The sequence below is a fragment of the Heterodontus francisci genome, chromosome 1, assembly GCF_036365525.1.
Source record: "Heterodontus francisci isolate sHetFra1 chromosome 1, sHetFra1.hap1, whole genome shotgun sequence".
Lineage (NCBI taxonomy): Eukaryota > Metazoa > Chordata > Chondrichthyes > Heterodontiformes > Heterodontidae > Heterodontus > Heterodontus francisci.
Window position 1 is genome coordinate 55,354,817 of NC_090371.1, and position 22,565 is coordinate 55,377,381.

The following is a 22,565-nucleotide window of genomic DNA, read 5'->3' on the forward strand; positions in this document are numbered from 1 at the left end:
ACTTAAAGAGGGGCATACACTGATCTAACACTTACCAATATAAGTGTGCATATTACCACACACATTTTAATCACTGATCAAATTTAAGCTCAAATGTATTTGAAATTTCCATGACCTGGTAAGCCAGTTTAAAGTTATCAAGGTGACAAGGATCAAGTTATCAAGGCTACACTTACATCAACATCGGGGAAAAGACAAATTTCTCAGCGAAACAATGTGCTTGATTACAACTGTACTTTGTTGCTTTAATTGCAAATCCCTCGTCTTCTTTCCTGAAGCAACTGACCCTTGCTATGATACCTATCCACAGAGACCAGAGCCCTCCACTACCTCACCAAGTGGTCAACCTACATATGTGAACCTGGTCACTGGAGAATGATGAGGTAATTTGACTGAGGACCCACCCCTCCCCCACCTCCTCGTTCAGTTCTCAAACATACTTGAATTTTCTATTTAGGCCCCTGGATAGAAACCGGAAAGAGGAATTTTAGCTGGTCCTTCCCACATGCAGCCTCAAAGTAAGAAGTCCAATAGTTGCACCCTACCTGCTAGCCTGCCTAAGATCAGCAAACTTAGTGTGAACTATATAAATCTTGGAGATTTCCTGTTCTCTGCAGTTCAGTTTCATACTAGGTGGTAAATTGAGGAGACGGTGACAGTAGTTGTAATGCCACTAAACTAGTAATCCAGAGGCCCAGGATATTGCCCTGGGAACACAGGTTCAAATCTCACCAAGGCAGCTGGTGGAAATAAATTCAAATAATTAACAAATTCAATTGAAGAAAAAGAACTGAAAGCTAGTCTCAGTAATGGTGCCATGAAAATATCATTGATTGTTGTAAAAACCCATCTAGTTCACTAATGTCCTTTAAGAAAGAAAATCCGCTGTCCTTACCTGGTCTGGCCTACATGTGACTCCAGACCACAGCAATGTGGTTGACTCTTAACTGCCCTCTGAAATAGTCCACCAAACCACTCAATAGTCAAGGGCAGTTAGGGATGGGCAACAAATGCTGGCCTTGCCAGCGACACCCACATCCCATGAAAGAATTTAAAAAAGTAAATTAAAACTGATTCACAAGAATGGCAAGCTTTTCAGTTCAAATATCTGTTATAAATTGGTACAGGCTAGGAACATTCCAACAAGGCGAAAGGTAGGGGAACCAAGAACAGGGCTCCTTGGATGATGAGGGAGATAAATCATGATAAGACAAAAAAAAAGAGTGTATGATGCATGTCAGGTAAACTCATCAAGTGAGAACCATGCCATTTACAATAGGTTGAAAGGTGAGGTGAAGGGGAAATTAAGACTGTCAAAGACAGAATATGAGAACAGAATGGCTGTCAACATATCTTCTACCGACATGTAAATAGTAAGCGGGTAGTAAGAGGTGGAGTGGGACAAAGAGGGTAATATATGCTTAGAGGCGCAGGGCAAGGCTAATGTACTTAATGAGTACTTTGTATCAATATTCACTAAGGAAGTGGAATCTGACAAAATATCGGAAGAAGTGGAGAGTGTAGAGGCAATGGACAGTATAAAAATTGAGAGGGGAAGGTACTAAAAAGGCTGGCTACGCTGAGGGTAGATAAGTCAACTGGTTCGGGTGGCTTGCATCCTAGGTTGCTAAAGGAAGTGGGGCTGGAGACAGTGGAAGGGCTCATCATAATCTTCCAATCTTTTCTAATTATGGGGGAGGTGCCAAAGGACTGGACAGTGGCAAATGTGACACTTTTATTCAAGAAAGGGTGTAAGGACAGTCCCAGCAAATTACAGGCCAGTTAGCGTAACACCAGTGGTGGGTAAGGTTTTAGAAACAATAATCAGGGAAAATATCATCAGACACTTAAGAACAAAGAACAGCACAGGAACAGGTCATTCAGCCCTCCAAGCCTGCGCCGATCTTGATGCTTGCCTAAACTAAAACCTTCTGCACTTCCGGTGACCATATCCCTCTATTCTCATCCTATTCATGAATTTGTCAAGATGCCTCTTAAACGTCGCTATCGTACCTGCTTCCACCACCTCCCCCGGCAGCAAGTTCCAGGCACTCACCACCCTCTGTGTAAAGAACTTGCCTCGCACATCCCCTCTAAACTTTGCCCCTTTCACCTTAAACCTATGTCCCCTAGTAACTGACTCTTCCACCCTGGGAAAAAGCTACTGACTATCCACTATGTCCATGCCGCTCATAACTTTGTAAACCTCTATCATGTCACCCCTCCACCTCCGTCGTTCCAGTGAAAACAATCCGAGTTTATCCAACCTCTCCTCATAGCTAATGCCCTCTAGACCAGGCAGCATCCTGGTAAACCTCTTCTGTACCCTCTCCAAAGCCCCCACGTCCTTCTGGTAGTGTGGCGACCAGAATTGCACGCAATATTCTAAGTGTGGCCTAACTAAAGCTCTGTACTGCTGCAGCATGACTTGCCAATTTTTATACTCTATGCCCCGACTGATGAAGGCAAGCATGCCGTATGCCTTCTTGACTACCTTATCCACCTGCGTTGCCACTTTCAGTGACCTGTGGACCTGTATGCCCAGATCTCTCTGCCTGTCAATACTCCTAAGGGTTCTGCCATTTACTGTATACTTCACACCCTGCATTAGACTTTCTAAAATGCATTACCTCACATTTGTCCAGATTAAATTCCATCTGCCATTTCTCCGCCCAAGTGTCCAACCGATCTATATCCTGCTGTATCTTCTGACAATCCCCATCACTATCCGCAACTCCACCAACTTTTGTGTCGTCCGCAAACTTACTAATCAGACCAGCTACATTTTCCTCCAAATCATTTATATATACTACAAACAGCAAAGGTCCCAGCACTGATCCCTGCGGAACACCACTAGTCACATCCCTCCATTCAGGAAAGCACCCTTCCACTGCTACCCTCTGTCTTCTATGACCGAGCCAGTTCTGTATCCATCTTGCCAGCTCACCTCTGATCCCGTGTGACTTCACCTTTTGTACCAGTCTGCTATGAGGGACCTTGTCAAGGGGTTTACTGAAGGCCATATAGATAACATCCACTGCCTTTCCTTCATCAATCATCTTTGTCACCTCCTCAAAAAACTCAATCAAATTAGTGAGACACGACCTCCCCTTCACAAAACCATGCTGCCTCTCGCTAATAAGTTCGTTTGTTTCCAAATGGGAGTAAATCCTGTCCCGAAGAATCCTCTCTAATAATTTCCCTACCACTGACGTAAGGCTCACCGGCCTATAATTTCCTGGATTATCCTTGCTATTCTTCTTAAACAAAGGAACAACATTAGCTATTCTCCAGTCCTCTGGGACCTCACCTGTAGCACTTAGGGACACTTAGGGCTGGATTTCACGTTGGGCGGACGGGAGCTGGCTACTGACGTAAAAGTCAGTGGCGAACCCGCTTCCACCTCGCCTGGGGATCCGACTCGCATTTTACGGGTCCCCAGGCTTTACCTATTCCGAGGCGGGACTTACACCGGCTTGCGGGAGGAAGTCCCACCTCATTGAGCTGCCGGCCAATCAGCGGGACGGCAGCTCTTAGTCCCAGCAGCGCTACTGGGAGCAGTGGCCACTTCTGGGACTTCAGCCCAGCGACCGAAGAGGATGCCTGGGAGCCGGGATCCAAGGTGAGTTTTGGTTGCCTCGCCAGAGGTAATCGGTCGGGCCCCAGCAAGGCAAGGGTGGTTGTTTGTGGGAAGGGCGGCATCTTGCTTCCTGGGGGTGGTTGGGGAAGCGGGGTCAGCCCTCAATCAGGCACCCTCTGCCCGATTGTCAGGGCCTACCCCCAGGGCGCTGAGGCCTCCAGCTTTTACCAGGCGGCCTTTCCTGGCTCCAGAATGCCCACTTGCCATGCGTAAACTCCGCGTGGAGGTGGCTGAAGGCCCTGAAGTGGCCGTTAATTGGCAACTTAAGGGCCTTGATTGGCCTGGGGTGGGTGGCCCGTTTTTGCAACCCCCCCCCCCCACCCTAAGTTAAGTGGGGCGGAGGCGGGAGCGGGTCGGGAAGGCCTCCCGGAGCCTCCCGCTCCATTTTACGCCACACCACGCCCCCCCCCACCACCATCCAGCTCGTTGGGGTGGTGTAAAATTCCAGCCTTAGAGAGGTTTGAGTTAATTTAGGATAACCAGCATGGATTAGTAAAAGGCAGATCATGCTTGACTCGTTGAATTTTTTGATGTAGTAATAAAGAAGGTTGATGAAGGGAATGCGGTGGATGTTGTTCATATGGATTTTAAGAAAGCATTTGATAAGTTATCACATAAGAGGCTGGTTAACAAAATTGAGGCTGATGGAATAGGAGGGTCAGTGTCCAATTGGATAAAAAATATTGGCTTAAGGACAGAAAACAGCGAGTGGTAGTAAATGGTTGCTTTTCAGACTGGAGGGTGGTAAACAGTGGTGTTCCAAGGTACCACTGTATTTTAAGGTATATATAAATGACTTGGAGCTTGAAATACAGAGTAGAATCTCACAATTTTCTGAAGATACCAAACTTAGAGGTGCAGCAAACAGTGAGGAACCGCCTGCAACAGGACATAGATAGGCTAGCAGAATGGGCAGAGAGGTGGCAGATAGAATTTAATACTGACAAATGTGAGGTGATGCATTTTGGAGAAGAAATAGGGAGAGGCAATATGTACTTAATAGCACAGTTCTAAAAGGTTTGCTGAAGCAGAGGGACCTGGAGGATGCACGTGCATAGATCTTTGAAGGTGGCAGGACAAATTGACAGAGTGGTTAGTAAAACATATGGGTTATTATGCTTCATAAACATTGAGTACAAAAGCCAGGAAGTTATGCTGAACCTTTATAAAGCTCTGGTCAGGCCCCAACTGGAATAGTGCATCCAGTTCTGGTCGCCACACTTAAGGAAGATGTGAGGGTCTTTGAGAGGGTGCAGAGGAGATTTACCAGGATGGTTCCAGGGATGGAGGATTTTAGTTACAAGGTTAGATTGGAAAAGCTGGGTTTGTTCTCCTTAGAACAAAGAAGATCGTGAGGAGATTTAATAGAAATATACAAGATTATGACAGGCTTAGATAAGTTAGACAAGGAAAAACTGTTCCCATTAACTAATGATACAATGACTAGGGGACACAGATTGAAAGTTTTGGGCAAAAGATGCAGGGGGAATATGAGGAAGTACTTTTTTACGCAGTGGGTAGTAATGACCTGTAACTCGCTGCCCACAAGGGTGGTGGAAGCGGAGACAATCACTGACTTCAAGGGGACGTTGGATGGGCACCTGAGAGACATGCAGGGCTATGGGGATCGAGCCAGGAAGTGAAAGTGACTGCATTGCTCTTTGGAGAGCCGGTATGGACTCCATGGGCCGAATGGACACCTTCTGTGCTGTCAATGTCTCTATGACTAGTTCCTTCCAATGGTTTTTTTAAAAGGGCTTATGTCAGGTGACAGTCAATAAAATATGCAGGCTTTTTGAGATTGTATTATACCAAATATGGCCTATTCTTAGTCTTCCTTTCTTTTTCTGGTTACGAACTTGGGCACAATGACTTTGATTAAGCTAACAGTCGCTGAATCTATCTCTGGGCAAGACATCCAACTGTGTTTCATTAAAGACCTTCTGTTCAGTTCATCTACTTGAAAAAAGCCTTTGCCATAACAGGAAAAATGAGCAACGATCAAATAGCTTCCAGGTTCTGATGCAAGAGAATTAAAATCATGCAGACAAATAAGAGTTGAATGGCATCGTTGTAAAAGTTCTTGCGGTGAAAGGTCAATGCTTATGGATAATCAACACTTCTCAGCATGCTCATTTAGTAAGGGAAACCTGCATCTGATAGATAAAGCTTCCTTTTCATATTTTGATTGCAATAACGTTATGAGTTGTGTGTTTAACAGTGACAATGCCATTCCAAATGAGCATGTAGCTGAACAAAGGTTTCTGGGATGACAATTCCAGAAGAAACACCAATATCTGATCAGAAAATGCTTCCTTCTTATTGACCTGACATGGATAGCACCGTAATACATCAAATCCCCTCATCTGTACCACACAAAGGGTTATAAACTATATAGTGCTTGTTACGACCAAGTGAGAAAGGTGTTTGGGGTCCTTCTCAGCCTTCACCTGGTCTTACTGTAACAGGGTTTAATTTTAAATACACTGTGTTTTGAGCTCCCCCTTGGTGAATCCTTGTTCATCGCTTTCCAGTTATAAGGCAAAGAAATGAGCACAAACAGGCCGCCTTAGGTTTAAAGAAGAAAGGTGAAATTTATTAAAACGTAAACTCTAATTTGGTTGACGCCTATGGATACACGATGCGCCCATGCTAGCATGCATACACGATACACACATGTAGATAGGGACAGAAAAGAGTAGAAGAAAAAAATAAGGTGGAAAGGTTTGAGGCAATATCTGAAGAGGTGTTACAGTTCTTCGAGCTCACTACAGAGTCCTTTCTTGTAGGTAATTCTTGCTTTTCGTTGGGGCCCAGTATTCCTCTTAAACCTTGTTCACTGTAACAGACTTTTCTCTCTTGGGGTTCATGTGTCTTCAATGGATTCCAATGCTGGAGAGCAAGAGATGGGAGCTGACAGGACAGTCTCTCTTCAATCCAGGAGCCAAGAGGTTTTTCTCTTCAAACACTATTTCTATAATTTAAAACTCAGTTCAAAACTCTGCACCAGCCATGTGACTAAACTGGTCTGACCGCGTCTATTCTGTGCATTGGGAGCAGGGACTGGTTCCTCTGTGCTAACACTGTCTGCTAGTATGGAAAAATGTCTTTCCAGCTAGGAGCCTGACAATTCCTTGTAATAGGCCCTCTTTTCTTCCCAGCAACTATTTGAAGTTTAATGTCCATGTGGCAAAATTAATGTGCGTCATTCTTGGCAGGTGGGGGCCTGCATAACAGGTGCTTTTCTTCACTATGGCTACCACAGTGGCTAAATTTGTGTTACACAATGAATGCAAGCAGAGTTAGCTCTCAGCTATTTCAGGTATTCAATGGTTCCATCTTCTCCAGTGTATGACTGGTAACAACTTTTCTAATTTACAACATAAAGAAAAACTTGCACTTATAAAACATCTTTCTTGACTTCAGGATATCGCAAAAGGGCTTAACAGCCAATGAAGTACTTTTAAAGTGAAGTCACTGTTGTAATGTAGGAAGCCTGCAATGAGGTGTCACATAAGAGACATGACAAAGGTTAGGGTCTGTAGAGTCAGGCTCTAGGTGGCAGAGTGGATTTAAGTATGGTTACAAAACAGAAGCCATAGGGTAGGAACTAAGGGCAGTTTCTCAGACTGGCAGAGGATTGGATGTGGTATCCTGCAGCAATTCATATAAATGATTTAGACTCAGGAATTAGAGGCATGGTGTTGAAATTTGCAGATGATACCTGTATGTGTGTATCTTGGGTGGGGGTGCGGGGCAGAGAGGCAGGTGTATATCTAATAATTTGGAGAGCTTTACCAAAATACAGAAGACAAAAACAGGCTTGCAGAGTAGGCAGATAAATGGCAAATGGGAGCTCAATACGGCAGCACGTGGAAGAATAAGGAAGAGACTTATTCCTTGGAAAGTAAGAAACTAAATGGAGTGGAAGAGCAGATATGTGGAAATACAGATACATAAATCACTAATGAATGGTAAGAGGCTTGTATGGAGTATAAAAAGCAGCACAGACCAGTTGAGCCGAAGTGGCCTGTTTCTCTGTTGTAGATTCTATGTAATAATCATTTTTTTTAAATACAAAAGGGGTCTATTTTTCTCTTTTATTGATTCCCTCTTTAATTTTCACCCAACTGTAATACTCAGAGAGTGAAGATGATAAGCAATCTTTTCTAAGACTGGCTTTCTGTTCTGATGAAAGGTCACAGAGCTGAAACGTTAACTCTGCTTCTCTCTCCACAGATGCTGCCAGACCTGCTGAGTATATCCAGCGCTTTCTGTTTTATTTCAGATTTCCAGCATCCGCAACATTTTGCTTTTATTTTCTAAGACCATGGCCGGAATATTACATTGCTGCCCCCCCCCCACAAACAGCAAGATGGTGGCCGGGGGAGGGGGAGGATGTAAAAAAGGAGTGGGAAGCTTGGGGGGCCCTTCCCGACCCGCATTCGCCTCCGGCGCCACTTTACACAGCGAAAAACGGCCTGCCTGCCCCAGGCCAATCAAGGCCCTTAAGTAGCCAGTTAACGGCCACTTAAGGGCCTCTGCCCACTGCCATGAGGATTTTACCATTGGCAGACAGGCAGCCCAGGACCAAGAAAATTTGCCTATTAAAAGGCGGCAGCTTTCTGACGTCCTGCGGGGGGGGGGGGCCTCCTGATCAGGCACCCTGTGCCTGATGGAGGGCCACCCCCGATGCCCCAACCAGCCCCAACGCCTAACACACCCCCCATTCCCCCCAACTGACTACCTTTGTCTCGCCAGGACCCGACCGATCACCCTTGGCGAGGCCTCAAAAACTTACCTTTTCCCGGGGCCATCCTTCCTCTTCTCCTCTAAGCTGGGTTGCAGTCCCAGCAGTGGGTACCATTCCCAGATTGACTCTGCTGAAATGGTCTCTAGTTAAATAGGCTGGTGATGTCAGCAACTAGGTGAATGGGCACCGTACTGGTAAACAAGAGCAAACCAGGACTAAGAGCTGCCTGCCCACTGATTGGCCGGCAGCTCCATTAAGCAGGACTTCCCGCCTCATTGAGGTGGAAGTCCCGCCTCAGACCAATTAATGGCCTGGGGACCGTAAAAATGCGGCATGGATCCCCAGGCCAAGCGGAGGCGGGATCGCCACTGACTTTTCGGTCGGTGGAAGGCTCTCATCCGTCAAGAGTAAAATTCCGGCCCATGTTCCTCTACAGTCTGCCACTAAAATGGTGAGAGGGAGGATGAAGGTTGTTGTTACATCTATGTTCTCGTGCTCAAATTCTGGTGAAACATCCAAAGCTGCTGGTTTGCTCTTGTTTACCAGTACGGTGCCCATTCACCTAATTGCTGACATCACCAGCCTATTTAACGAGAGAGCATCACAACAGAGTCAACCTGTCCTCACCTTGTTCAGGGGCAGAAACTAAGCTGCTTTTTAAAAAATTTTACTATGGTATTAAAACGCTGCTGCAGTATCTCAAAGAATTAATATATTAAATCAATTCTCACAACTACATCCACTTGGAAGGGTTTAAGTATATCCATAAAGAGCCAATTTTCCAAAACACATTCACTCTTTTCAAAAGCAAAATAAAAAGCAAACACAAGGCCCAGGATTTTACTGGGCCTGAAGGAGTGGGCTGGGAGATGGGGGGGGGGGGGAAATCGGGAGGGTGGCGGGTGGGATGCCTGTTGCCTTCCCACCACCATGGTATTTTGCCAGCGGCAGAAAGGTGGCAGACGGACGGCCCTGCCACCCAGAGGCCAATTAAAGGCCTCTTTCCGCTGCCCCTGGTATTTTGTCAGCAGCGGGTAGGCTCTCCGCCACTAGGGAGATTTCCAGGCAAACCCTGGCGGCATCCTGTGGGCTCCAGGGGTGGGTTGGGAAGACCCTCCTGATCAGGCACTCTGTGCCCTACGGAGGGCCCCCCCTCCCCCACCATCGCAGCAGCACCCCCCTCCAACACCCTCACCAAAAACCGTCCCATCCCCAACCCGTTGCCGGGGCCTGCCTGACTGGTCCTGGAAACCCCAACCCCACTTATCTTGGTCTGAGGGCAACGTCCATACTGCTTTTGCAGGCTGGGTGCAGTCCCAGCGGTGGCCACCACTCCCAGTGGTCCTTCGGTTGGCTGGCAGCTCTTGGAGGCAGGATCTCATCCCTTACCCAGAATTTGAGCACGAGAACGTGGATGTAACAACAACCTTCATCCTCCCTCTTACCATTTTAGTGGCAGACTGTCGAGGAACATGGGCCAGAACATGGGTCGTCAGCTGCTTGACTGGCATAAAATCTGGTCAGAGCTTCCAGAAATGGCCGTGGCGGGGTTGCCCCCAGCTTTTCAGCCCATCATCGCGGCCACTGCTGCCCTGACAAAATCCCAGCCAATGTTGCACCTCACAGAGCTGACCTACATTTCACAAACCAATAAATTTAATCATCAAATAAACAGAAGCTCTGGCTTCTTTTTTCTCCCCAAACCTATGAAAAACATGGACCACTGCATACAGAGTAAATAAAGAACATGAGAAGAAAGACTGGGAGAGATTTCAAAGTTGTCAGTCATGCAATACCAAAGTACATCTGTAGTATCTAGAAATCAATGTGAGATGTTCTGCAATATACACCAAGGATGGACATTTTTGAAAATAATAAAAAAAACATCAGGCTAGAAATGGTAAACTATTGATGGAGGTATATTTTTATTCTATCAGCGTGCTCTCTAATTTTACTGCCCAATAGATCGATAAACCACAAGAGTGAATCTCAGATACAATTATTCAAACACAAATTATCGCTCAACGGTGAGCAGCCACGTGCAGCCTTTCAGAAATCTTTTAAAGACTTGCTCAATTTCCAACTCAGGTGAAAAACTATCCTGGATATTCTTCCACTATCTGGAAGATAGCCATTTAACTCACAGTTGTCAGTTACAGTTTTTTTTTTCTTCTTACAGATTTCTTATCGCCTCTGCTAATGGCACTGGCCCATGGCAGGGTACAGATCCACACATAGTTCAGTATCTTGCCAGAGTAAACATTTTTGAGTTAGGACGATGAGTTTTATCACCCCGTCGAGACATCTCAACAAAGGATTATCACATCCTTACTTGATAAGCATGTTTTTTTCCCCAGCAGAGGTCACTGGATTATGATCAAGAGTGGGAAATGTTGCTGATTTTTTCCTTCCCTGGCCCAGTATTACTGAGACCAAGTATAGCATCCCAAAATGTTGCCACAGCTGAGGCCAACTAAATCAACACAGATCAGAAATCATCCCTTGGACCCTTCTGGACTGTATGGCTTAGTACCATACCAGGCAGTCTAATTTACACACAGTCATGAAAGAACACCACTAGACTTGCATTTCGCTTCTGTTGGTGCTCCATGGGTCCTACAGCCAGAATTGGGGTTTAAATTGTAGCCTCCTCTCATTTGTGAAACCACACTGCTTATAAAGCAAGATGGAAGGAGCAAACAAACAAACAAAAACCTGGCTGCAGCAGCCAACGAAAATGGAAGCAATACTTTCAGAAGTCCCTGGAAGTAATTTTAACAAGACTTACCTTTGATCGCATTCCTCTTCTCATCGCAGTCAAATGGAGCTGGAAAAAAAAGTGAGAAAAAATTGTTTAATTTTTTTCCCCGCTGCATTTCGCTTTAATGTGATGAGTAGAGAGGGGAACCCGAAATGAAGTAAATTAATTCTTTTCATAAGGATATGAAATGAGCAGGAGGGTGACAATGGTCATATATTGACAAAAATTCTGCATTTATAGCCCTCAGACTAATTTGAACTCGCCTGAGATATGTATTCTGTCAATTTCTAATGGATTAAAGTAGCAATGGTTAATAGTCGCCATTTTTTTTTTCTGTGTACCCAGTTCTGGTTGTGCGTACAAAGAAGGCTAGACTAGTGGCAAAACCAGCTCTTCTGTGTCTGCCACACCATGACATATCTTTAGCATACGCGTACCTTAACATAATTTGTTCATGATTTTATATTCAGTGTGTTTTCTGTGGAAATGTGGGAGGTTTCAGGAGATATAGGCGCTTTCATTCAAGGAACAGTGAGGTAGAAATTTATTTGCGCTGGACGCTAGAATAAACTGGACACAGGCAACAATACCTGCCCCCACCCCCCTCCCCAGCCCCCAATATTGGGCTTTAATAAATGACACCAGCAAGCTCCAAACACATACTGGGAACCCAAGAAAATAGCTACCAATATTAGACTGCGGCCCTCAGTAAAAGATTAAAAGGGAAAGGTGATTGGGGTGGGGGAGAGGAAGGGGGGGTGGTGCAGTGTGAATGGCCAGTCACGACAGAAGGGCTGATTAGGAGGGGGCCAATTGGACCAGAATGTCTGATCGGAAGAGGAGGGGTGACTGGGAGAGCTGATTGAGAGCGAGTGATTGGAAGAGAAAGGGTGTGAGGAGCGGGTAATTGGGAGAGAAGGGCCAAATGGGGAGAGACTGGCAAATCGATAGAGAGGTGATCAGCAGAGAATGGTCGATTGGGAAGAGGGAAAATGGAAGAGAAGTCCCGAGGAGAGGGGCAATGAGGAAAGAAGGGCCAATAAGATTGGGGGAGGCGGTGACAGGGAGAAGGGCCAATCCCAGTGGGAGAGGAGAGAAGGGCCGATTGAAAGGGGGGGAATCGAGAGAGAGGAGCTGATAGGGAGGGAGAAATCAGTAGAGAAGGATCAATGAGAGGGCCGAATGGGAGGCAGCCAATAGGGAGAGGTGGTAAGATTGCGGGGGTTTGCGGGGTTGGTGGGGTGGGGTGTGACTGGACCAATTGGGAGAAAAGGAGTGATTTGGGGGTGGGGAGGGGTTGTGGTGGGGCGAGGGTGATAGAAATAAGGGTCAATCAGGAACGTGGATAGTGAGAGAGAAGGGCTGAATGGGTAGCATACAGGGAGGTAAGGGGGTAGTCGGGACAGAAGGTCTGATTGGAGGTGGCTGGGAGTTAGGTAATTGGGAGAAGGGGACAATCAGGGTGATGGCTGCAATGGGTGAGATCAAGGTTACAATCAGTAGTGGGGGTGGAGATGGCAATGGGGAGATTGAGCGATTCCTTAAGGACTGCTTGTTCAGCTGAACGTAGACCTTTTTTTTCTGAACACACCAACAACCCAATATCAACCAGGCATTCGGGCCCTTATTTGCATATGCAAAGCTGGCTCAAAATATAGGAGGATTAGGTGTTTGTTTAGTGCTCGAGAAACAGATGCACCGCTATCAAATTGCTAGGCCCTGGTGTGCCACCCTTTCTCCTTCTAGTGGAGGAACTGAGTTTGTGGCCTGAAGACTTCATGAAGAAACATTGCATTTTATGTCTGGCCTTATATTGCAATTAAGATGGTGGCCCCAATATGAAGACGAGTCATTGAATAAGTGTGAAATCCATCTTCTCCTCACTACATGAAAATTGATTCTTTCTCAGGACAGTCATAAGATCAGGCAGTTGCAGCTTAAGTTGGTTTACAATAGACGTCAATCAGTATTTATTTTTAGATAGAAATTATAGACAGCAATTTTGCTGCCAGCTTGATTTTGTTCAAAGCAAACCCAAGTTCAAAAGGAAAGCAGCACAACTTCTAAAACGGTAGCCAGAAAAACCTGCTGAGGATCTGAGAAGCAATTCTCAAGGTATTTTTCAGGGACAGGCAGAAAGATCTCCCAAAGGGACAGGTACAATAGATTTCACACAAGTTAAGAGGCAAAAAATACTCAAGTGAATACAGCAAGTTCCGTGCACACCACTATAATACACAATAACCTTAGAGTACAATGCTGGTCTTCATGATAGGATAGATCAAAAATAGGACACAGAACAAAGCAGATTAACCCCATCTTTAAGTACATATACTTTTTAAAAAAGCACTCTTAATATTTGACAGAGTTGATGTTTGCATTTCTTCAACCAACTGATTTTTTTCCACATTTAAAATCTGGTTCATTCTCCTCTCATACCACTACAACATTTGTTGAGGGGGAGGAGGAAAAGTTAAATTAGGACTCCCCAGCAGTAATAAAAAAAAACAGATACTGCCTATGGGCAAACAAAGAAATAAAGTGAGAAAGGGATATGAGTGATGTGAAATTGACCTCCATTACTAACCACATTTCATTTTTAATTATCAAAGTAAAAATATCAAGAAACACATCGATACACAAGTACAATGCAGTCAGAACTGCTGCCAAGTTATCTGCCAACATTTTAACCCTGTGAAGACATAATACCCTCAGCAGTTTATAAGCATTTACAACTGCATTCATATAGGATCTTTTCTTAAAAAAGAAAATATGTCAAATAGTGGTGTATGTATAATGCCAGAAGATTTTAAATCCTGTATCTTCACCATATTGAACTCAAGACTCATTTCATTGTCTTCTGCTTCAAATCGTTCTTTCCCAGGATCGTGAACACCTTACCTGCCTTAGTTGCCTCTTCTTCCTGAAATCTTTTAAAACTCGAGCTTTACGTTGCCTGAACACTGCTTGATTTATTGCATCTTCTCTCCTATTCTCTTTGACCTTGATAATGTTCTTGCTGACACTTCAACTTTGTTTCTTAATAGTTTTTTTAAAAAGTTGTGCACTATTTTAAAAGGATCAAGTTTTCCTTGGTGCAGAAATGCTGTTACAGTTTTCGAAAACTTAATATGCCTTAAAACAGGATTTAGCAAAATAAATGTTAAATCCGCATTCAAACTGTAAACTTCCTTCTGCTTCACTGTGAAACAGGCGTGCAGTGTATATTATAAATCACAGTGTCATTACAAACAAATCACAACCAGGCATAGTGCATAATTAAAAAGTCTTCTCACTTCCCTTTTATGAAAATACTAACTGTTGGGGAAGTTATGATTCGACTGAAATAATCTGGTAAACCGCCATAATGAAAGAACTCTTGTGATGCCCTGTGTCATGGGACAGCTAAACCTTGTTTAACTGCATTACCAAATGGCATTGTACCTGTGGTGGGAATACTTCTTTTGTTGATGTCTTCTTGTCATGCAGTCTATGATAAGGCTACTAAACTACATAGTTGGTGCTGTCAGCTTTGCACCAATATTATCTATACTGTACAATTCAAGAGTAAGTTAACCGAAGTGGACTGAAGCAAGTGATTTCAAGCCATCTCCAGGCAGTAACTTCATGTTGCTTAGGCTTTACACCTGATGCAGTAGAAACTTAGGAACAGGAGTAGTCCATTCAGCCCCTGAAGCCTGTTCTGTCATTCAGCTACATCATGGCTAATGTGCTCCTCAAGTCCATTTACCCGACTTTGCTCTATATCCTTTGATACCCTTACCTAATACAAATTTATTGATCTTGGTTTTAAACTTTTCAATTGACCCAACATCCAGTCTTTTGAGGAGAGCGTTTGATCCGCATGAAAAAATGTTTCTTGATCTCACTCGTAAATGGCCTAGCTCTAATTTTAAGATTATGTTCTCTTGTTCTGGATTCCCCTACCAGAGGAAATAGTTTCTCTGTACTGATACTACTGAATTCCTTTATCATTTTAAACACCTCAATTAGATCACCTGTCAACTTTCTAAACTCAAGGGAATGCAAGTTTATGCAACCAATCATCATAATTTAACCCTTTAAACCACAGTAGTCTGGTGAATCTGCACTGCACTCCTGCAAAATTAATGTATCTTTTCTGTACCTGTGGGCTAGATATTAGTGATTTGTATACATGGGAACACATCCTCCACATGTCCTAGTCTCTCACCATTAAGAATATATTCCGATTTGTCTTTTTCAGATCCAAAGTAGATCTCACAGTTAACCACATCAGACTCCAACTACCATTGTACCTTAGTCTGCCAATATCCCTGCTCCCACCTATGCAACTTACTGTGCCATCCAACTTAGCGTCACCTGAAAACTTGGATATACAACTCTCTATTCTTTCAGCTAAGTCATTAATATATATGAAGAAAAGCTGAGGTCACCTTACAGATCCCTAAGAAACACTCCCACTGTTAGGAAAAGTTTGTGAGTTTGCAAAACAGCATTGCGGAATCAACCATAGGTTCATCTACTCTGAGATCAACCAATAGCTTTCATATAAATGGTTCTTTAGAAATGATAATTGTAGAAATTTTGAGGTGACAGAAAAACCAGTATGATCTTCAGTTTATATTAAAAATACAGAAACATCTGTTATCCTCAGTTTATATTTAAAAAAATTAGAAAATTGAAACATGCTAGCTGTTCAGAACTGTAATACTTCATTAAAACAATCACTCAGCTCCACCTCTTCAATCACGATTAATACAAACACATACATCCATATACACATATATATCACTGCACAAATATTGACAATATGGTGGCAATTGCAGAGCTATCAACATTGGGGAAATGTTAAGAGTGACTTTTAGGATCACCAGTTTGTAAAGCCATTTAAACATATAGAAGAGCTGCTTGTATTTTTCATGAGTGGCATGCATCCAAAGAGGTCACAAGGATTTTTTTTTAAATGATAGATGGTCACCCCCTAATGAGTTGACACATAAGCAGATCTGAAACTAGATCAGATAAATCAGAGATTTATGTAAGCAAGATCTTTTAAGCATGCCAGCATTAAAACAAATATATCTAACAATTTTTACATTTTGAGATTTTTATACTATAGTCAGCTAAATACTTGTATCTGAAGAGAAACAATAAACTTTTAAGAGGCATTCGCCGTTCAATATTTTTTTCCTCCAGTCCACTTTTCTTACTTTTCAATACAAAGGATAGATTGTATGCAATTCTTCAACATCTAAACTCATTAGGTTCTGCATCAAACTAAAAAAGAATAAAACACACGCTGAGAGAGAACAGAAAACAAATAGTGAATATTGCACATAAAATTAATTTCTTTCGACTGTAACAAACAATTGTCAGATGTCCCCGAGTGAAGCTGAGAAGATAATCCAATTTTGGGGTGCAGATGACAAGCATTAATGTTTATGATGCTATCTGAGTCACAGGATTGAATCACTGGATTGAATTACTCTTTGTAATTTACTTGGAAGCACCCCGTATATTTTTTTATTCATTCATGGGATGTGGACGTCGCTGGCTGAGCCAGCATTTATTGCCCATCCCTAATTGCCCTTGAGAAGGAGGTGGTGAGCTGCCTTCTTGAATCGCTGCAGTTCATGTGGGGTAGGTACACCCACAGTGCTGTTAGGAAGGGAGTTCCAGGATTTTAACCCAGCGACAGTGAAGGAATGGCGACACAGCTAGAGGCCAGGACGGTGTGTGACCTGGATGGGAACCCGCAGGTGGCAGTGTTCCCATGCATTTGCTGCCCTTGTCCTTCTAGAAGTTGCGGGCTTGGAAGGTGCTGTAGATGGTACACACTGCTGCCACTGTGTGTCAGTGCTTGTAGATGGGGTGCCAATCAAGCGGGCTGCTTTGTCCTGGATAGTTTCGAGCTTCCTGAGTGTTGCCGGAGCTGCATCCATCCAGGCAAGTGGAGAGCATTCCAACACACTCCCGACTTGTGCCTTGTAGATGGTGGACAAGCTTTGGGGAGTCAGGATCTACTGTATATTACATGCATCAAAACTTTCTGGAGTTTAATGGTATAATGTATTAAGTTATGTTCACACAGATAATTTTCCCAAAAGAGGCAGTTTCTTGGAACTAAAGGGATGAATTCTATCACACAAAAATGGGTCGGTTGGGTTCAAGTCAGATGCTAAAGTTTTAAAAACCTGAACCCTTACCCCAACCCACTTCCAACCTGTTCATTCCCAGGAAGCAGGTTGGGAATTTAAATATATTTGTGAGCCTGGCAGCCTCAGATTTAACCTGCCTTGAAGGTTTTATAGTGGCCAGCCGGGTTTCCCAATCCTCAGGAAACCCGGCAGTTGAAGTGAGGCAATGACAGCTTCCCTGCACAGGGAAGTGCATTCATAGTGCTTGTTGCAGGCCAGCAGGCACTAGGGTGCTTCCCCCAGCCCTCCAAGCTCCCCCTCCTTTCCCCTGCCTGCGTAATCCGACCCAGTAAATATTAAGGCCGAAGTGTCAGCTGATGCCAGGAGCTGCCCGACCGGAAGGTAACACTGAGACACCAATAGAGGCTTCGCAGTACTGTGCAGATTAAGAAATAATACTGAAGCATTTTTTTAGAATGTGTCTACCGAAGGGGAGGAGGAATTCTGAAGAGAGTAAGAAAAAATATTAATTAGATGAAAACTAGGTTTAAAAATAAGACAACAAATCAAAATACCAACAAGTTTATATCTTGACATCCCATTACATCATAATGTTATAACGTGAAATTTAAAATAAAAAAACATTATTGCTTCAATCAGTGTAGCTGGAAAAATTAGAAAAGGCAAGCCAGCCGGCATATCCTCCTTCTCATTCATTGGCCAGAAGTTTAAACACCAGTTTATTTGCACAAACCACCTGCAGCAGGATATTGTCAGCAATCTGCTCCCCAAAACCAACGACCCTTGCCTTGACCTCCAGTAACAGGATATACAGAAACAAGCTGCTGCAGGAACTGAAAGCCTTAGAGCAAGGGTCAGAGGCACGGCTGACTCACAGCACAAGCTATCTACTCTCAACACTCACGCTTACATTCCAATGACATTTCCGACACAATGGAATGGCAATAAATTTTCTGCCTGCCAACTTCTATTCCAAGTAAATCTGAAAGATCTGAATTTGTGGTTTATGTAGGTTCGCCATAAATTAAATCGTACATGCACTACAAAGTTCTTTAAATGATACTTCACAGTTTTATCAGGATTGAATTTGCAACTTTTTGCATTTTCTTTTTAACTCTTAGAGTAACATTTCCAAACCAAGGTAAATTGATACTAACATCATGAGTTAGAATCATACACCATAGGAGGCCATTCAGTCCATCATGTCTTTGGTCGCTCTTTGAAAGAGTTATCCAATTAGTTCTACTCCCCTGCTCTTTCCCCACAGCCCGAAAACGCTTTCCTTTTTCAGTATAAATCCAATTTCCTTTTGAAAGGTACCACCGAATCCGCTTCCACCACTTTTTCAGGCAGTGCATTTCAGATCATAACAACTCTCTATTCTTCTCATTTTCCCCTGGATATTTTGTCAATTATCTTAAATCTGTGTCCTCTAGTTACCAACCTTCCTGCCACTGGAAACAGTTTCCTCCTATTTACTCTACCTCATAATCTTAAGCACCTCTAACAAATCTCCCTTTAACCATTTCTGTTCTGAGAAGAACAAGAAAAGCTTCTCTAGTCTCTCCACATAACTGAAGTCCCACATCCCTGGCATCCTTCTAGCAAATATCCCCTGAATCCTCTTAAAGGCCTTGACACCCTTCCTGAAGTGTGGTGCCCAGAATTGGACACAGTACTCTAGCTGTGCCTAACCAGTGATTTATCTCCTTCCTTCCTTCCTTCGTACTCTATTTATAAAGCCAACAATCCTGTATGCTTTTTTTAAACAGCCCTTATCAACTTATCCTGCCACCTTCAAAGATTTGTGGTTGTGAACTCCCAGTTCCTGCTGGTCCTGCATCCCTTTTAAAATTGTACCACTTAATTTATATTGCCCATCATTTTTCCTTCCAAAATGCATCACTTCACATTTCTTTAAAGTTCTAAAAAATATCTATATCCAGAAAATATTAACACCCAATAAATTTCTTTGTAGTGCTAAAAACCATCCAGATTTTTTCTCTCTTAGGAAATAACGTAAGAAAGTAAAGCTCCAACATTTATTTTTGTTGTCTCTCTAAATTGCAAGCAAACAATTCACCCACTTGTCTATGAATGGTGACTGTTGTAGAGGATCCAACTGAGGAGTAGTGGAATAAAAAGGAAAATCAACATAATTGAACTGAACACTTAACCTCTTTTGCCATGTCTATCCCAGCAGATTTCAGAGCAGCTATTACGCCTGTCACTATCAGTGAACATTGTGCAGTTTCGTAATCAGATCTTCCACTCGCAGCAGATTAGAAGCACCAGCTTCTCCAATTTATCCGTGCACCTGAAGTTCCTCATCCCCGAAACCATGCTTGTGAATCTTATCTGCACACTAATACCATCACATCCTTCTGAAAGTGTGGTTCCCAGAATAGTAGCATTTTTTTTATCCATTCATGGAATATGAGCATTTCAGGTAAGGCCAGCATTTATTGCCCATCCCTAATAGCCCTTGAAAAGGTGATGGCGAGTTACCTTCTTGTATTGCTGCAGTCATGCAGTGTGGGTACACTCATAGTGTTGTTAGGGATGGAGTTTGACGATTTTGACCCAGTGACAGTGAAGTAACGGGATATATTTCCAAATCAGCATGGTGTGTGACTTGGAGGGGAACTTGCAGTGTTCCCATGCACCTGCTGCCCTTGCTGTTCTAGGTGGTAGACGTGTGTTTCAAAGGTGCTGTCAAAGAAGCTTTGGCGAGCTGCTGCAGTGCATCTTGTAGGTGGTACACACTGCAGCTACAGAATGTCAGTGGTGAGAGGAGTGAAATTTTAAGGATATGGATGGGGTGCCAATCAAGTGGGATGCTTTGTTTTGGTGTCAAGTTTCTTTCGTGTTGTTGGAGCTGCACTCCAAAGTATTCCATCACACTCCTGACTTGTGTCTCGTAGAGGGTGGAAGGGCTTTGGGGAGTCGGGAGGTAAATTACTTGCCGCAGAAAGCTCAGCCTCTGACTTGCTATTGTTGCCACCGTATTTAAGCGGCTGGTCCAGTTCAGTTTCTGGTCAGTGGTGACGCCTAAAATGCTGTTGGCGGTGGATTCAGCAATGATAATCCCATTGAATGAGAAGCGGAGGTAGTTTGACTCTTTCTTGTTGGAGATGGCCATTCATTGGCATTCGTATTACTTGCCACTTATCATCCAAGCCTGGATGTTATCCAGGTTTACCTGCATGCGGGCACGGACTGCTTCATTCTCAATTCAATTTAGGACCTTTGCAAATGGTACAACCCAAGATTCTAATCCAATTTCAGTAAAGTATTATTTTTCAGTAAAGTAACTACCACCTGATACAAACATCTATGATAGAGGCAAAAGCTATTTTTATAAATGACAGAATTTATAAAGCTCTTACTAATCCCTTTCTCTTCAGCCTTCATAAGAATCCTTCTCAAGAGAGCCATCACCTCTTTTTAAGCTGCTTCTTTCAATGATGTGCATGCTGTCTTGCAAACAATAGATAAACTAAATGAAATGATTACTGTATAATATTTCAAGCTACTAACGTCAGTCAGCTCAGGAATATGTCAAAGTTAATACCTTGTTTGTGTAAAAATTCTATTACTGTCACTTCCTCTTGAGCTTTTCTACACAATCATATTCACCTGGCAATATTAAATTCTATCAAACATCCACAGAGATGTAGCAGTTAAGAACTCTTCTAATGAACAACTGCTAGGATGGTCATAGAGGTACTACAAATGGTTTCAGCATCCTGGGCTAGTAACTACTACTGAATTATCCTGGGTCAAGTAATTCCAACTGAAAAGTGTGCATGGTTCATTGTCAGGTGAGCACAAATTAGGCTCGGTTGTGATGTCCTCCACAATGAAAGATTATGCACATTAAGAACGGTCAGGTGGGCAAGCTGCTCAAAGAAAGAACTTGCATTTATGTTGCATCACAAAGTGCTTTACAGTCAATGAAGTACTTTTGAAGTAGTTATTGCTGTAATGTAGGAAACGCAGCAGCCAACTTGTACACAGTAAGGTCCCCACAAAGATCAATGTGAAAGTAACAAGATAACCCATTTTAGTGATTTTTAAAATTCGTTTCATGGGATGTGGCGATTGCTGACAAGGCCAGCGTTTGTTGCCCATGCAAAATTGTCCTCGAGAAGGTGCTGGTGAGCAACCTTCGTGAACCGCTGTTGTCCATCTGGTGTGGGTACACCCACAGTGCTGTTAGGAAGAGAGTTCCAGGATTTTCACCCAGTGACAGTGAAGGAACGGCGATACATATCCAAGTGAGGATGGTGTGTGGCTTGGAGGGGAACTTGCAGGCGGTGGTGTTCCCACACGTCGGCTACTCTTGTGTTTCTAGGTGGACGAGGCTGCAGGTTTGGGACGTGCTGTTTAAGGAGGCGTGGTGAGTTGCCGCAGAGCATCTTGTAGATATTATACACTGTTGCCACTGTGTGTCAGAGGTGGAGGGAGTGAATGTTTAAGGTGATGGATGGGGTGCTGATCAAAAGAGTTACTTTGTCCTGAATGATGCCAAGCTTCCTGGGTGTTGTTGGAACCGCAATCATCCAGGCAAGTGGACAGTATTCAATCACACTCCTGACTTGTGCCTTGTAGATGGTGGACAGGCACTGGGCAGTCAGGAGATGGGTTACTTGCCGCAGAATTCCCAGCCTCTAACCTGTGCTTGTAGCCACAGTATTTATGTGACTGCTCCAGTTCATTTTCTGGTCAATGGTACCTCCAAGATGTTGATAGGAGGGAAATTCAGCAATGGTAATGCTGTTGAATGTCAAGGGAATATGGTTAGATTTTCTCTTGTTGGAGATCGTCATTGCCTGGCACTTGTGTGGTGCAAATGTTACTTGCCACTTATCAGCCCAAGCCTGGATGTTGTTTTTTTTATTCATTCATGGGATGTAGACATCGCTGGCTAGGCCAGCATTTATTGCCCATCCCTAATTGCCCTTGAGAAGGTGGTGGTGAGCTGCCTCCTTGAACCACTGCACTCAATGTGAGGTAGGTACACCCACAGTGCTGTTAGGAAGGGAGTTCCAGGATTTTGACCCAGCGACAGTGAAGGAACGGCGATATAGTTCCAAGTCAGGATGGTGTGTGACTTGGACGGGAACTTGCAGGTGGTGATGTTCCCATGCATTTGCTGCTCTTGTCCTTCGAGGTGATAGAGGTCGCAAGTTTGGAAGGTGCTGTCTAAGGAGCCGTGGTGCGTTGCTGCAGTGCATCTTATAGATG

The 22,565-nt window shown here is 43.7% G+C and overlaps 1 protein-coding gene across 12 annotated transcripts in view; it reads right to left on the reverse strand.

Moving 5' to 3' along the window:
• Positions 1–22,565, reverse strand: part of LOC137369501 (transcription factor 4-like) — a 648,100-nt gene that overhangs the window by 275,405 nt on the left and 350,130 nt on the right. For 10 of the 12 annotated variants that reach the window (XM_068030798.1, XM_068030777.1, XM_068030816.1 and 7 more), the window contains one exon: positions 11,182–11,220. In XM_068030798.1, the coding sequence (XP_067886899.1) occupies positions 11,182–11,220 (39 nt within the window). Of the gene's footprint in view, positions 1–11,181; positions 11,221–14,055; positions 14,372–22,565 lie in introns of those variants that run through there. The other 2 variants (XM_068030864.1, XM_068030834.1) reach the window with 1 other exon arrangement.